A 16,655-nucleotide genomic window follows, 5' to 3' on the forward strand; every position below is an offset into this window, starting at 1 on the left:
AAAAAGCTGAGAATTACTACTTCCAAACCGTAGGTGCATAACTTTATTTAAACATTAAGGAGCACAAGTTTCCTCTCTTTAAGGTGCATGGATTTAATTGATGTGTTGAAGATGCAAAGATAACAGTGAGTAGTGGAGAAGATGTTGTAGCTTTGCTTTATTTATTTTTTTGTTTTTTATGTTTTTTACTTTTATACCCCTCAACACGTGAATTCAAACATAATCATCGGCGGATTAAAAATTACAATCAACGGGTAAAATCAAGTGATGAGTGTTAGATGCATGGATGGTTATGATTAATACATATGTTTCACCTGAGAGAAGTTACGTATGATCCATTGTCTATAGTCAAAGCACAACTGAAGCCTAAAGAAAAGAGAATAACAAACTAACTGAAGACTAACTCAAGTCACATGTTTGCCCGTTAAGCACATTTGACTTATCGCAATCACAGAATAGGTGATTCACTAGAAAGTAAGCATAGTGTAGCGATAAAATCTGATATATATATATATATATATATATATATATATATATATATATATATATATATATATATATTATTCTGATTACACGTGACAAATTGAATGTTAGTTATATTTATTTATCACACAATTCATACAATCCTAACCTTGGACACTCATTTTATAACGGAAATTGTTGGATGATTGATCGGTGTCAAGCAAATAGTTGCAGACAATAATTAAAATTGTATTTATTATCATTATTAATTATTATAAGTTAATGAAACGACGTGCAAAAACGAGCCATGCACAGATCGATGAGTTGTAAGGCATGTGGAAACAGCAAGTGCATCTTGGATCTCGTTTTGCATGCACTAATTGTTTATTATTAATACGAGTACTAATATTGTCTTTTATATATTATAATTCCTTTAGAATTTTTTATTAAATTTTTTTATTACAAACGCAACAAGAACATCCCCAATAGATAATTTTTAGGTGATTTTTTATAAGGTCAAATGTATTATGGAAGAGGGAGAAGGAGGAGAGAGATCGAATGTGAGAGATCTTTGCAGGAGGATTTAATTTTTTGATTCTACTGTGGATTCTAGTAAATAATTTATAAGCTCTCGGTGACCATTAGGCACACCAGAAACGTCCAGTTGGACGCGTAATATTTTTTTTTTGTTCTGACGACAATAATTTTTTTTTTTTTCCTTCTTACTTCTCTCCTACTTACACCTAAAAATTTGTGAAAAAACTATACGAGGATGCTAATAAGATAAAGGGACACAAACCTGCAACATAACCAACACAAAAGTAAGATACAAGTATAGTAACGAGTGTAACTTGATTTACATGTAATTAATATTCTTTTATTACAAAATAAAATCTGTAATCACTATTTAAAAATATGTATTATTTTTTTATTTAATAACCCATAAATTACACAAGTGAATGAAAATATAATTATAACAAAAAATAAAATAAAATTTAAAGAATGGCGAAGCACATTGTGCTCAAATAGATGTAGTGGCCTCTCACATGTGAGAGGTCATAAGATCGAACCTTAGAGTCTGGTAGCATCTAAAAAAAATTAGAAGAGGGTTATGCATGGATTATATATATATATATAAAACTCTGCCGTCTCCATTGGCAAACCGCAAACACAAGAAGGCCGGGAAGATGGGAAAGGGAGCTTCTAGTATTGTGCCATTTCTGGCAGGCATGTTAATGGTGTGTGCAAGTAGTGTTTCCACAGAAGCAAATGGAGCCCAAAAGGTGGCTGCAGACGACAGTGGTACGAGGTTGACGATGTCGGAGCTGAAAAAGACAGATTCTTGTAACCTGTTCAAGGGAAAATGGGTTTGGGACGAGTCATATCCCATGTACAATTCCTCGGCCTGTCCGTTCATTCCCAAGGAATTTGACTGCATCAAATATGGTCGACCCAATCAGCAATACCTCACGTATCGATGGCAACCCAAACATTGTAACTTGCCCAGGTATAAATTGTTTGAAATTTCTAACTAGTTTTGATGGGTGGTTGGGAATAGGGTAAAAGGTGTTATGTTTATAACTTAAACTCTATCATTTGTGTGGTTGTAGATTTAACGGCAAAGATTTCTTGAAGAGACTCAAAGGGAAGATGATCATGTTCATTGGGGATTCTTTAAGTGAGAACAATTTCAATTCACTATTGTGCTTGCTCAGCGCTGCAGCTCCCGGCAGGTTCACAACAGAGCAGAAGACTATAAACTCTCGAAGCTTTACTGTTATCACATTTCAGGTGTGACCTATAATGTATTAATGTTTATAGGGAAAATGGCACTTTTTCCCCCTAAGTTATATACTTATAGCACTTTTCCCCCCTCAATTATTTATGTAAGCACATTAACCCTCTCAATTATTTTAAAAGTGGTAGTTTTTTCCCCTAATATATTAAATTGGCATTTCTACCCTTAAAGTAAACATTTTATTTATTTTACTTCTCCAACAAATTATTGCGTATATGTAGCGATTACCACGGTTCGGTTCGAATTGAACAGACACTATAACAATTGAATTAAAAGTTTTCAGTTATGATTCAGATTTAGAACTCAATATTTGAATTTCAATTTATTAAATTTAAGAATAAAAAAAATTGGATCATGAACCGTGAACCGGCGGTTCCGAATCCAGTTCGCGATTTTGAACCGTCTTTATTTTTTAAAATTTTATTTTTTATTTTAAAATAGTCTAAATTCAACAATAAATGTATTTTATTTTTTCAGTTCAAAACATGAACCGGACATTCCAGTTCGCGATTTTAATAAACTCTAAATATCGCGTTTTGATTATAAATTGTAATTGGAATATTTTTGTTTGGTTGCTATAGTATCTGTTTGGTTTGAACAAAATTATAGTAATAATTTGTTGGAGAATAAAAATAAATGAAATATTTATTTTAAGGGTAAATATGTCCATTTAACATTTCAGGGGGAAAAAGAGCCACTTAAATAATTCAGGGAGAAAAAGTGCTATAAGTATATAACTTAAGGGGAAAAAGTGCCATTTTCCCATGTTTATATGTTATTCTTTTTTCTTCCAAAAGGCTGAACCCCAACCCTAAGGGTCCCCCATACCCCGACCCGAGAGAGTATTTGGGAGAATGTAAATCATGGTAACTCAACTGAACATGAACCACATAGGTTAGACCTGTGCTCACTGCGCACAAAGAACCCTCCTCACTTTGAGATGTGACGACCTATGATTCTTGTCGCTGACGTAAGGTCTTGACTCTTGAGATTCATATCGTTATCTAATGCAGGATTATGGAGTTGAGGTAATGCTATTCACCTCTCTATACCTCGTAGACATCGAAAAGGAGAGCATTGGACGTGTGCTAAAACTAGGATCCATCAAAGATGGAGAAATATGGAAGCAGGCGGATGTTCTTATCTTCAATACTTGGCTCTGGTGGAGAAGGACCGGACCTAAACAACCGTAAGGCAATCATCAATTTTTACAATATTTGATATGATATGCTCACACTATTAATTACTTTAGTACTAACGTTAACGTGTCTTAGCTTGTGACATTGCAACAATAATTATTTTAAGTTACTTTAATGTAAATGAAAATGTTTGTATATAGGTGGGATTTTATTGAGGATGGTAATAAAATTGTGAAAGATATGGATCGAGTAGCTGCTTTTCAGGCAAGTTTAAAGACATGGACAAAATGGGTGGAGACACAAGTCGATCATAACAAAACCAAAGTGTTTTTCCAAGCTGTGTCTACCTCACATTACAAGTAAGATTATATTAGGATTATCATATCATTGAAAAATGTGACAAATTCTCCTACACAAAGAGTCAAACTCACAACTTCATATAAACAACTTGGTGCCACTAGATCATAAGGCCTTTCAGAATGTTTAATATAATTAACGAATGGTACAGCGGAACAGAATGGGGCGAGCCAGGAGTGAAGAATTGCCTGAAGCAGACGACGCCGGTGAACGGATCGAGTTATCCGGCCGGACTGCCGTTGCCGGTGCGGATAGTGAAAGGAGCCCTGAAGAAGATGAGGAAACCGGTTAAATATCTGGACATAACCGTTCTTTCCCAGTTAAGGAAAGACGGACATCCTTCGATGTACAATGGTTTCAAGGGCATGGATTGCACCCATTGGTGTGTCGGCGGCGTGCCGGATACTTGGAACCAGCTTCTCTATGCACTTCTTGTTTCTCCGGCAACAAAATAGATACATGCACCGTTATATATATATGTGTTTACATTATTAAATGTGGAATATAATGATATAGAAGCAATTTTTTTTTGTTAGGAAGATAGTGATGCAAGGATGACAACATGAAGCACTAGTGTGGTAGGTTAAAGGCTAATCAATTAAAGGTGTGATGAGATCTCAATGAATAGAACCAAACATATTGGAGTAGCAAAAGTTATGCTCCAAGTGCAAGTCTTCATCATATCAAGCTAGCTTTAAACGAAAGCAAAACTCCATCCATCACAAGTCTAAGTCATGAGAAAATAATAGTAAAATGGTAAAAATAATAGTCTGGAATTAAATTTAGAATTATCCAAACACAAAGGACATCAGATGGAATTAACTCTTAAAATCAAGATTTAACTCATTATGTATCAATGGAATGATTAAATTTATTCTGAAACTCGAAGTTAAGGTAAACTTGATTTATCTTTTCATGGGTTTAAGAGGGGTTCATAAGATTCAAGATATAGCCTGAAATAGCTAAAAAATCTGGATTTAAAAAAAAAAATATGTATCATTTACCTATGCAACCACCTTAAAAACATCATATATTTGACACTTGAAACTAAAGTTCAAAAATGGCTTCTTTGCCTTGTTATTCTCTGTGCTTCTTCCTCTTCGTCTTCTCGGCGCTGTTTATTACCCTCGATGGGGCTTTCTACCGGGACGTCTCCGGAGCGGTGCCGGCGAAGAGGGTGAAGAAGACGAGCCACTTCCATTTCTACTTCCACGACTTCACAACCGGGCGAAACACCTCCGCCAAGATAGTTGCGCCGCCGTCGGCGGGGCTCTACGACTTCGGCACCACTTTCATGTTCGACGACGCTTTGACGGAGACCCCTGACCGGAGATCGAAGCTCGTCGGGAGAGCGCAGGGGATGTACGCCGTGACGGCGCAGCAGGAGCTGGACTTGCTGGTGGTGGCCAACTTCGCGTTCACGGAAGGTAAGTATAACGGGAGCAGCATCGCCGTTGTGGGGAGAAATCCGGTGGCCGACGACGTCAGAGAAATGCCGGTGGTCGGTGGCAGCGGCCTGTTCCGGTTCGCCCAAGGCTACGCCTTGGCGCACACCGTCTCGTTCGATCGGAAGACCGGAAATGCCGTCGTGGAATACAATGTGTTTGTCCAACACTTCTGATACGTATCATATCATATATCCATCGCTTCAATTCCTTCATATTTTGATATCTTACTATTGTTATTCATCAATAACACAAAACCATGATGCAAATATATTTTATTGGTGAACTGGCACCGGACGGAGTTGGTCTATCGTTGACTTGATAAATTATAAGATTCAAGTTTATTCTCTTGATCATTCTCTATGGGTTGTTCTATTTGCTTTTTCGTACACTGATAGTTTTTTTTCTGCTATTATCGACTACTCATAGAAAATGGTCAAACCCACTGGACTACCCTAGAAAGACCTTGTACGTGGAATTATGTTTTATTCACTTGACTATTTTTTTTTAGGCAGTTATATAAATTTTTGTGAGCGATTAATAATGTATAACTCTGTCTCATTTTATCTGTCATACCTACTATTCATAGGTCAAACCAACTATTTATTCTTTATTTATTTTCTTTAGTATTTTTTATTTATTTTTAAATTTGATTTTTTGTGTTTAATAGTACTGTTAGTGTAGTTTCTAAATATATAAATTTTGCATACTAATACTAAATTTAATATTATAAAAAATTAGATTAAAAATAACTTCAGTCAAACTCCGTTAACCAAATCAAACATATAAAATGGGACGGAGAGAGTAATTGTTTTATCTTTTGGACTATGGTAATTGGGCTACTGTAATTGTTTAATCTTTTGGGCTACCAAAATTGGGCTTCTCATTATACCAACTAGAGATTGGGGATGGACATACACGGAATGTTATGCTATGCAACTCTGTGTACCATGTTAGGTGTCGGTTTCAATTCATAATTTTTATATTGTAGATTCCTAATTTTTAAATTATAGATTCATAATTTAAATACGAGTAGATTAATAATTTCTATACTGTAAATTCATAATTTCTATTCTACAGATTCATAATATATGTACTGATGTAGATTCATAATTTCTAAATTGTATAGTTATCAAATTATGAACATATAGTTCTGTGATTTGTGAATACAAAGTTCAACAATTGAGAATATGGACATATAGCTCTATAGTTATGAACATATATTTATAAAATTATGAACATATAGCTCTATCACATGTTCACAAATCTAATACTGTAGATTCATAATTTATATACTGTAGATTCATAATTTAAATACATTAGATTCATAATTCCTAAACTGTTTGATTGCGAAGAAAGAATGGAATGTTTGATTGCGAAAGAAAACCGCAAAACACCGTTAACGACGATGAAAAAGGAATTATTTTTTTAATTTAGAATGGTGTCATTTTGTAACAGTATGCACCATGCATGGGCGTACATACACTTGGGCCTCTTGAAGGACCATTTCAAAACCTGAATGGATAAAGTAAATAACTGAATACATCTCAACAATTTAAGTAAATTATTAAATGTGTTCCAACAATTAATGGATAAGGTAGGTAAATCGTCAAATAGATACAAACAATTTAAGTAAATTATCTTATATGTTTAAGCCCAATAACTTCCTGGAATTGCTTACGCCAAACCAGGAGTAGGAGTCTAGGGATAGTTATGTTGTGCATCCGTATGCACTATGCATGGTGCATATGGATGCCAAAACAACGTCGTTTTATTAAAAAACGCGTGTCTCCCCTTTAAAAAAAATTCAGGTTCGACTCCCAGCAACAACATTATATTGTTCATTCATTCTGGAATTTTAGTTCATAGATTATGGAATTATAGTTCATTGATTATGGAATTATAGTTCATCGATTATGGAATTGTAGTTCATCGATTATGGAATTTTAGTTTATAGATTATGGAATTTTAGTTCATTCATTCTGAAATTTTTAGTTCATAAATTAGATTATGGAATTATAGTTCATCGATTATGGAATTATAGTTCATCGATTATGGAATTTTAGTTCATATGTTGTTGCTGGGAATCGAACATAATTTTTTTTAAGGGGAGACGCGCGTTTTATTAAAACGACGTCGTTTTTGCATCCGTATGCACCATGCATGGTGCATACAGATGCACAACATAATTTGCCGGAGTCTAGTGTTCCGACCAGCAGCAAAGAGAGGGGTTCGACCAACCACGGAGTGATTGGTCGGTCGCGCCTTAGTATCTCATCCACCAATACCGATCAAGGATGACCTTTTGAGATACTAGCTATGTGCCTCTTAGGCTAACCTCAACCCACCAAGTGGTTCACTTGCTAGGTGAGGTGGCTAAAAAAATATTAATTTTTTATTGCATATCATGTCATGTGTCTAGCAAGCTTTCTAACACTCACAAATGCTATCGCATGGTAGCTTTTGTGTACTTTTTTATTTATTTCTTATTTGTGTACTTTAGTTATTTATTATATTATTTTATTATTATATTTATAATATAATATGAAAGTGAGAGAATATTACAGAGGTGTAGAACAAATAGTAGATAATTTATAAATTTGATGATGTTGAAGTGGAATCCATTTTAAAAAGTGAGAGAAATTTCTAGGATGAGTATAGCCTTACTAGCTTGTTTTTCTAGGGTACGTATGACATGTAGAAACAAGACACTTTAATATGCCATGGACAAGGAAGAGGTTTTGCCACTATGGAGCATGCTCAACTGAGATGGTATTAGTAAGAATTGAATCCATGACCTTTTATACCATAGAGTTTTACTACATGTATTTTTAAATGTTACTCTTTCAAACTTACTCTCATGTAGCGAGCACTGATATGTTAATTTTTTTTTTATGTGGGCCCTTGTAAACATGTCTACATCAAAATTTTAATTGTATGAGTAAAAGTTTGACATCAAAATTTTAATTGTATGAGTAAAAGTTAAGAGTAGAAAAAATGAGGACATATAATATTTTCTTATACCATAGTTATGTTAGTTTCATACACTCAATCACCATTTTTAAGACTTTGATTTAGTTAGGGTAGTGATGTAAGGATGACAACATCACACACTAGCTAGTGAGGTAGGTTAAAGCTAGGCTAATAAAGGTGTGATCGATGAGATCTCAATGAATAGAGCCAAACATATTGGAGTAGCAATAGTTATGCTCCAAGTGCAAGTCTTCATCATGCTTTAAACGAAAGCAAAACGTACTCCATCACAAGTCCAAATAGTTGTTGACTGCGCAACTGCAAGGAAAATTATACTATGGTCCATGGTTCAAAATGGGACAAATTATGTTGTGCAAGCCATACACAATTGAATTCATAATTTTTATACTATAGATTCATATTTATATACTATAGATTCATAATTATTGAATTCTATATTCACAATTACAAAACTTTATGTTCATATTTCCAATTGTTGAACTTTGTATTCACAAATCATATTGATAACTATACAGTTTAGAAATTATGAATCTACAGTATAGAAATTATGAATCAATAGTATAGAAATTATGAATCCAATTTCGTGTGCACATTGCATGGTACACACGGTTGCACAGCATAACGCTACAACACCCGTTCCGCATAAGTAGTTCTGTTTGTATAACATATTCAGTTTCATTTTATATACATTGTAGTTTCATTTCAGCACAAATATAGTTGCATTCGACATTATACATATAATAATAGTCTTACCACCCTGATACATGTTATTGAATTTCATTTTATACACACTGTAGTCTTATTACAACACCACTGAATTATAATTCTAATTCAATTACGGTTTCATTAAACGATATACACCCAAATATGTGAAATTGTTATTCAGTTTCATTTTATATACATTGTAGTTTCATTACAACACAACTACAGTATCATTTCGATATAAGTGCAGTTTCATTGCACAATATATACTCAAATATGTGAGACTGTTATTCAGTTTCATTTTATATGCATTGTAGTTTCATTACAATACAACTACAATATCATTTCTATTCAACTACAATTCTATTTGACAAGAATTAATTTCACTTTTGGTCCCACGACTTTAGAGGATCTATCACTTTTGGTGCACAACTTTAAAAATTTTTAATTTTGGTGCCTAACTTTGTTGTTTTTATCAATTTTGGTCCTTTCAACCAAATTGACGGCGAAATATTGCCGGATTTTATATTTTTAGGGGTAAAATCGTCATCCCAATGAAACATCTTCAATATCTAAACAAAATCACTCTAAAATCATATCTATAAGTGTTTGATCGATGAGAATAATTGGGAAGACGGACAAAAACTAGACACAAATCTATGAGATTTATAGCATCGACGATTGCCAAACTCTTATATTTCTCTTAACATGATTTTTCTTTTGTTTAGATATTGAATATCTTTTCTTGGGATGACGATTTTGCCCCTAAAATGTAAAATCCAGCAATATTTCACAGTCAATTTGGTCGAAAGGACCAAAATTGATAAAAATAACAAAGTTAGACACCAAAATTGAAAAATTTAAAGTTGTGCACCAAAAATGATAGAAACTCTAAAGTCGTGGGACCAAAAGTGAAATTAGTTCTATTTGACAATATACACTCAATATGTGAGACATTATTCAGTTTCATTTTATACATACTGCAGTTTCATTTCAACACAACTAAAGTATCATTTCAATTCAATTACAGTTTCATTTGATAATATAAACACAATATGCGAGACATTTTAAATACACTGTAGTTTCATTTTGTTATGAACACATAAAAAAAAAAAAAAAAAAAAAACAGAATTTGTTAAAATGTAACGGTTACTGCCGTTTCTTTAAGGCGCCGTTTTCTGACCATGGTCCACAGTATAACAACCGCAAGTGCAACGTGTACCATCAAAATTAAACCTTACACGAATAATTTAGAGATGAGTTTCACCAATTTAGTCTGATGTTAAAATTAAGATTAAACTCATTATATACATATTGAATGATTAAATTGGAAGACTCAATTTATCTTTTCATGAGTTTAAGGAGTTCCTAACATCCACATAAGCTAAGAAAACTGAAATTTAAAATTTTTTTTAAAAAAAAACACATTATTTACCTATCCAACAACCTTATAAACATCATCAGTTTGACACTTGAAACTAAAGTTAAAAAATGGCTTCTTTGCCTTGTTATTCTCTGTGCTTCCTCTTCGTCTTCTCGGCGCTGTTTGTTACCCTGGATGGGGCTTTCTACAGGGACGTCTCCGGAGCCGTGCCGGCGAGGAGGGTGAAGAAGACGAGCCACTTCCATTTCTACTTCCACGACGTTACAACCGGGCGAAACACCACCGCCAAGATAGTTGCGCCGCCGTCGGCGGGACTTTCCGACTTCGGCACCACTTCCATGTTCGACGACGCCCTGACGGAGACCCCTGACCGGAGATCCAAGCTCGTCGGGAGAGCGCAGGGGATGTACGCCGTGACGGCGCAGCAGGAGGTGGACTTGCTGTTCGTCGTCAACTTCGCGTTCACGGAAGGTAAGTATAACGGGAGCAGCATCGCCGTTGTCGGGAGGAATCCGGTGGCCGACGACGTCAGAGAAATGCCGGTGGTCGGTGGCAGCGGCCTGTTCCGGTTCGCCCAAGGCTACGCCTTGGTGCACACCGTCGCGATCGATCGGACCACTGCCGTAGTGGAGTACAATGTGTTTGTCCAACATTTCTGATGCCTATCATATCACTTGATCGGCCGGTTGGCCTAATGATTATAAGATTTTAAATTTATTTTCTTGATCATTCTCTATGAAGTGCTTTGTTCACCTTCTTGTACAGTGAATAGTGTTTTTTCCCTATTATCAACTGTTCATAAAAAATGGTCAAACCCACTCGACCACTCTGGAAAGTCTTTATGTACGGAAATAATGTTTTATCAACTTGAGTACTCGACTATGAAAAATTATACTTGCACCAGAGCACACAATGTATCGTGCGGGCCCAAAATAATATCATATTGTACATTTTCGTGTGTCTGCTGTTAATTTTTTTAAAAAAAGTTTAATGTTTCTAATGTACATAATTGTATAATAAAAAACACCGAATTTTATAATTAAAAATTCTAATGTTTCGAATGTACCTGAAAACACATAATTTTATAACTGAAAATTCACATGTTTCGAATGTACAGAATTATATAATAGAATGCACAGAATTTTATACCTGAAAACACATAATTTTATACCTGAAAACATAGAATTTTATAACTGAAAATTTTTATGTTTCAAATGTACAGAATTTTATGCCTGGAAATACAAAACTTACCAAAACGACGTCGTTTTGGAATGCGCGAGGTGCACATTGCTATGTGCGCCCTGGTGCACGATATAACGATTGCTCGACTATCCCTTTTGAGGCAGTTATATAAATTTTTGTGAGCTTAATTATATATATTAATGTAATTGTTCTATCTTTTTGGGCTATGGTAATTGGGCTCCTGTAATTGTTTAATCTTTTGGGCTACCAAATTGGGCTTTTCATTAGGAAACATACCAATTAGATTGTCAATTGTTATATCGTGCACTAGGGCGCACAAATGCATTGTGCGCCCTAACCCAAAACTACGTCCTTTCAGTTAAGTTAGTGGGGAATTACGGTCACCGTTTCGTCTATCCAATCTTATTACAGTTTTTTTAACACTTGTGTTTATGTGTATTATGTTAAGAGTTTATGTATATTATGTATTATGCTAGATTATGTGTATTATGTTAGGAGTTTATGTGTAATTGTGTATTCTACTATACAATTCTGTATAAACGAAAGATGAATTTTTTTTTAAAAAAAGCTAATGGCATAAACGGGTTTAGGCCAAAGTGTACAATGCATTGTGCGCCATTGATATAAAATTTGCCTTAGATTTTGGGGTTGGACATACACTGGGGCATCTTGAAAGATCTTTGCAAAATTTTAATGGATAAGGTAAATCGCTGAATAGATCCCAACAGTTTAGATAAATTACTTGATACGTTCTGATGGAAATTTTTCTTAGTTTTTGCAAATGCAAGTAAGAGAGATAAGGAAGAGTTAAAAGGAAAAAAAAAAAAACAAAAACAAAAACAAAAACAAAAACAAAAATCTGACCCCAAAAACAAAAAAAAAAAAACAAAAAAACAAAAACAAAAAAAAAAAAAACAAAAAAACATAATGAATAGTAACATGCCCAAACGCCTGCCCCAAGTAGCAGGCTTTCTGCTTTTTTTTCTCAGCATAGTGAGTTCCATAAAAAAAAAAAACTAAACTTACAGGAGAAAAACTCATAAAAAACTTATCTCCCGCATTAGTTAAAAACTCATTTATTAATTTTTGTTCAGCAAAAAAATCCAAAAAAAAAAAAAGAAAAAATACCAGTGTGATTGTTGTAATGGATAAGATAAATAGTTAAATAGATCCTAACAATTTAGGTAAATTATCTAATATGTTCCAATGGTTAAAGTAAATTGTTGAATATCCATAACCGTCTATAGATTATTTCACAAAGTGGTCGTACACAGTACACGGGGTTGTTTGAGCATGCATACGACAGAGTTGATACATAACCTTATTATTTCAGAACTACTGCCAATGAAAAGAAAAAAAAAATTAAAAAAAAAATAAAATCACAAGGTTAAGAAGTTATAAACACACCACACAAAACACAAGCTAAAATTACACAACAGATTGAGGGAATGGTTACCCTCTACAGCAGGAAAGGATGGATGAGCTATCAATCTATCATCATCCATTGGAACAAGTTTAGAACACTGTCAGTTGCTTTCAGTTATTACATATATATATATATATATATATATATATATATATATATATATATATATATATATATATATATATATATATATATATAAATATATTATATATCCCTCCCCAAGCAGCAAACTTTCATCTGATTTCCATCAACCCAAGATTTTCTTGATCTTGCATCATCACTGCAGACAAGGATTCCCTCTCTTTGACAGCAGATTCATGGAACCAAGAATCTTTGTCTGTAAAGATTCATCCCATGTTGTAATTCAGTTACACAAACAGACAATTATAGAGATTCAAGACTATTTAGTACCAAAAACTCAAAAACTCAAAAAGTATGTTTTTTTTTTTAACCTGTGAGTGGTGTCATCAGCTGCAAGCTTGGATGGATCTTGAGGGTGGTGGGGGGAACAGTTTTGTGGTATGGCTAAGGTGAGATTCAAATTTGGGGATTGGGGAAACGGTTTCGAAAGCTTCAACTAGCAATGCCACCTTCTTTCGTCTCGCAGGGGCGAGCTTACTCACTGCTTGTCTCAGTGCATAGTCCACCATCCATTCCTCTCCATTCTTTCGTTCCTCCATCATTTGATGCTTCAGATTAACTCTTTCTGCTTCGGGATCAGGCTCTAGTGGCAGAAAATTCGGCCCTCGTGGATTGAATTCTCTCAGTTCCTCCTCCTCGGTCTCTCTATTGTTCTTGCCAGTTCTTCTCAGGTTTGGCAGCTCATCAAGATCTAAAATCTGGTTTCCAGATTTGTTGTCTGCTTTCGCCATCTTCTTCACTTCAACCATCAATTCTTCATCCACATTGTGAAGTTCTTGAACACAATCACTGCAGATAGAGTCATTTGAATCATTGGATTCTTGATTTTCTCTGCAGATTTCCTCATTAGAAACTTGAGTGGTTTCATTCTCATCTTCATTGTGGTGATCGCAGCCCGGGGATTCTTCAACATATACACAGAAACTGGATGATTCTGGGCATGAAATGGAGGATTGGGTGTCATCATCATCATCATCATAACTCAACCATGCTCCAGAGGACATACTTTCTTCATCAAAGGATCTTTGCAGTATATTTTCATCAGAAATGAAGCCTGTTTCTTCTTCTTCTTCTTCTTCATCAAAGGATTTTTGCACCATATTTTCATCAGAAATTTCATCAATAATGCAATTTGTTTCCTCTTCTTCTTCTTCTTTATTGTGACAGATGGAATCAGAAACCCCAGCATCAATAAACAGAGCAGAATCCTCCATCCCCTCCATATCTGAATCTTCAGAATCATGATTTTCTTCACTCAAGCATTCATACCTTAATTCCTCTGCCGCCATGGAAGCTGGATGAATATCTTCACCTTCTTCTTCTTCTTCATCATCTTCACCTGCCCTTTCTTTGCAGTAGATTTCAACGGAAAAATCCATATTTTCTTCTTCTCCGGCAGGGGGCTTTGCTCGGCGGGGAGACAGGCACCCAATCTTGAAGCTCCTCTGCGTTTTCAGCGCCCGCCGCCGCGCCGACACGAAGCACTTCAACGGCGGCAATGGAAGACGATGATGGCCATTGAGAGAGCAGTAAGTGTAAGGGCAAACCTTCATGGCAGATGTCCCCTGAGATTCCGTGCCGCCGGGACTAAGTTCCAGGTAACATGGAAACTTGGAATCTTTCAACGTTGAAGAACACGTAGCTCTCTGCGCGTCCAAATCCTCGCACAGAACAACCTGCGAACATTTCTTCGACGAAGCTCTAGCTCTCGCAGGTTTAAAGCTCGGAGCTTTCGTCAACGCCCTCAAACTCGTCGCCCTAGCTGAAGCTCTCGCCGGATTCTGCCCGGATTTTGATCCGCTTGAACTCTTATGTTAAGATTATCAATTACAAGAAACAAGATTTACGTGATTTGGCAATATAAACAGAGTGAAACTATTCTTTTATTAATTGTGATGAAACTATTCTTTTATTAATGTGATTTGGCAAGAGTGAAATTATTCTTTTATTAATTGTGATGAATCTATTCTTTTATTAATTGTGATTATGGTTCTGGAACTCACCGGAGACCGCTCTTTCCTGGCATCAGAACTGCTGGTTGACTTCATGTAGTTCGGCGTGGAGCTCGGGGAAGCTCTGACCGGAGAAGACCGCTGCGGCGGCGTTAGCGGCGGCGGCGGCTTTCTCAGAGGCGGTGACCGGAAATTCTCGAACGTTGTTGTTTTACCTGATTTCTTCATCTTCTTCTTCTTCACATCCTGGTGTTGGGGCAGCAAAGAAGATGGTTTAAGGCTGGGTAGCAATGGCTTGCTGTTCACCATTATATGATCGAGCTTGCTGGGAAGTTTTCTTTGCACCATGTTGGGTTCTTGGGAGGGGAAAGGATTCCTTCACGGCAAAGCCATAGCCATGAAGGAATGATGGTTCCCTGAGAATGAGAAAAGGGACTTTTTAGTTATGGAAGAAAAGAAAGGGAATCTCAACAATTCCAAGATTAGGCAGTGGGTTTTGGGTTTGAGTTGGTGGTGGGCTCTGATTTTTTTGATTATTTTTTTTTTCCAAACGTTTGATTTGAATATTTTGAATAGTATTTTTGTTTTGAATATGGTCGAGATAAGTATTAGGTGACACCGACCCTAAGGCACTAGATTGGGGGTAGGGTAGCCTAGTGGGACCTACTTTATGATTTTGAAAAAATATATTTGGGATATTAGTTTATGTAGCAACATAGCATATTATGCTAAATTTTTTTTTTGAAAGTAGATATTATGCTAATTCATTACAAATTGATACGATTCCAAAAATATCTAAAATATGGTAACAAGTTATCCATATTGTTATTTTCATAAATAGAAAATCTCATCTTGAAAACTCAAGTTAACTGTGCCAAGGACAAGGACAACCAGACCCCTTATTTTCGCCCATCAAGAATTATTTTATATGATCATAAAAGATAAGACGTAGTTGAATAAATATTTGTTATAGTTCTCAACAAGATTTTCTACACCTATCCTCGGCAAGGTCCTTTGTATTTATTCTCAACAAAGACTTAACAAATTGCTCTATGTATCATGTATGTTTGTAGTGAAAACCCTACATGTATTCATAAAAAACTATTTAGACTACATGCTCTCTAAGCTTTGAGTTGACAATTTGAATAGCATTGATAAATATATTAGAGATAGACCCGGTGGAGAAGAGCAAAATGGGTTCAAGTGGTCTCGGGGCCCCGAGATGGAGCCTTGCGTTTGATCCTAGGTCGAGCCCGTGCTCGACCTGGGCCTCGGCCTAGGCCCCATGCCATGCTTGGCTTGGGCCTCGATTCAGGCCTCCGGTGCCCGACAAGGGCCCAGCTGCGAGGCTGAGCGCGGTCCAAATTGTTGCAACTAACTCCCTTTTTTTTAGGGGACAGTTATATAGGCATTTAGTATAACTATCCATTTAATTGTCTTGTTAAGACATCATCCAATCTATTGTAATAGCATTACAGAAACAGTAATACAATCTTTATCTCCGTAGCTACATTTCTTGTCTTTGTCACTTGTTATTTATTATATCTTTTCGTTCTTTAATTAATTGGGTTATTTAGTTCCGACAACCCATCTCAATTCATCCATCAAGCATCATCAAATATTCTTAGATAGTATGGACCATCCTCAAATAT

General features: G+C 35.5%; 4 protein-coding genes across 5 annotated transcripts; 3 read left to right on the plus strand and 1 right to left on the minus strand.

The window, feature by feature from the left end:
* Nucleotides 1-1,649: 1,649 nt before the first annotated feature.
* On the plus strand, nt 1,650-4,212 carry LOC109155653 (protein trichome birefringence-like 41). Its single transcript, XM_019303275.1, has 5 exons — nt 1,650-1,969; nt 2,073-2,253; nt 3,274-3,449; nt 3,600-3,758; nt 3,908-4,212. The coding sequence occupies exons 1-5, from the start codon at nt 1,650-1,652 to the stop codon at nt 4,209-4,211; spliced, it is 1,140 nt and encodes a 379-aa protein (XP_019158820.1). The 3' UTR covers nt 4,212.
* Nucleotides 4,213-4,792: 580 nt separating this feature from the next.
* On the plus strand, nt 4,793-5,557 carry LOC109155971 (dirigent protein 22-like). The gene has a single exon (XM_019303708.1). The coding sequence runs from the start codon at nt 4,817-4,819 to the stop codon at nt 5,375-5,377; it is 561 nt and encodes a 186-aa protein (XP_019159253.1). The 5' UTR covers nt 4,793-4,816; the 3' UTR covers nt 5,378-5,557.
* Nucleotides 5,558-10,345: 4,788 nt separating this feature from the next.
* On the plus strand, nt 10,346-13,047 carry LOC109155972 (dirigent protein 22-like). The gene is made up of 2 exons (XM_019303709.1): nt 10,346-10,952; nt 13,031-13,047. Exon 1 carries the CDS (start codon nt 10,389-10,391, stop codon nt 10,938-10,940), a length of 552 nt encoding a protein of 183 aa, XP_019159254.1. The 5' UTR covers nt 10,346-10,388; the 3' UTR covers nt 10,941-10,952; nt 13,031-13,047.
* Nucleotides 13,048-13,184: 137 nt separating this feature from the next.
* LOC109155968 lies at nt 13,185-15,554 on the minus strand. Of its 2 annotated transcripts, XM_019303704.1 has the most exons (5): nt 15,055-15,554; nt 14,153-14,865; nt 13,957-14,074; nt 13,363-13,917; nt 13,185-13,247 (listed from the first exon to the last, which is right to left on the minus strand). In XM_019303704.1, exons 1-4 carry the CDS (start codon nt 15,349-15,351, stop codon nt 13,378-13,380), a joined length of 1,668 nt encoding a protein of 555 aa, XP_019159249.1. In that variant the 5' UTR covers nt 15,352-15,554; the 3' UTR covers nt 13,185-13,247; nt 13,363-13,377. The 2 variants fall into 2 exon arrangements, with proteins under 2 accessions (XP_019159249.1, XP_019159248.1); XM_019303703.1 differs by having other exon boundaries at nt 13,957-14,865.
* Nucleotides 15,555-16,655: the final 1,101 nt, after the last annotated feature.

The sequence above is a fragment of the Ipomoea nil genome, unplaced genomic scaffold, assembly GCF_001879475.1.
Source record: "Ipomoea nil cultivar Tokyo-kokei standard unplaced genomic scaffold, Asagao_1.1 scaffold2704, whole genome shotgun sequence".
NCBI lineage: Eukaryota > Viridiplantae > Streptophyta > Magnoliopsida > Solanales > Convolvulaceae > Ipomoea > Ipomoea nil.

Bases quoted from the DNA above. Each gene is read 5' to 3' on its own strand.
- LOC109155653 (XM_019303275.1), top strand. From the start codon at position 1,650: ATGGGAAAGGGAGCTTCTAGTATTGTGCCATTTCTGGCAGGCATGTTA. The intron at 1,970-2,072 runs GTATAAATTGTT...GTGTGGTTGTAG, and splicing joins AAACATTGTAACTTGCCCAG to ATTTAACGGCAAAGATTTCT. The intron at 2,254-3,273 runs GTGTGACCTATA...TATCTAATGCAG, and splicing joins TTACTGTTATCACATTTCAG to GATTATGGAGTTGAGGTAAT.
- LOC109155971 (XM_019303708.1), top strand. From the start codon at position 4,817: ATGGCTTCTTTGCCTTGTTATTCTCTGTGCTTCTTCCTCTTCGTCTTC.
- LOC109155972 (XM_019303709.1), top strand. From the start codon at position 10,389: ATGGCTTCTTTGCCTTGTTATTCTCTGTGCTTCCTCTTCGTCTTCTCG.
- LOC109155968 (XM_019303703.1), bottom strand. From the start codon at position 15,351: ATGGTGCAAAGAAAACTTCCCAGCAAGCTCGATCATATAATGGTGAAC. The intron at 14,866-15,054 runs GTGAGTTCCAGA...TGATAATCTTAA, and splicing joins CCAGGAAAGAGCGGTCTCCG to CATAAGAGTTCAAGCGGATC. The intron at 13,918-13,956 runs GAATCCCCGGGC...GAAGATGAGAAT, and splicing joins GTTTCTGTGTATATGTTGAA to GAAACCACTCAAGTTTCTAA.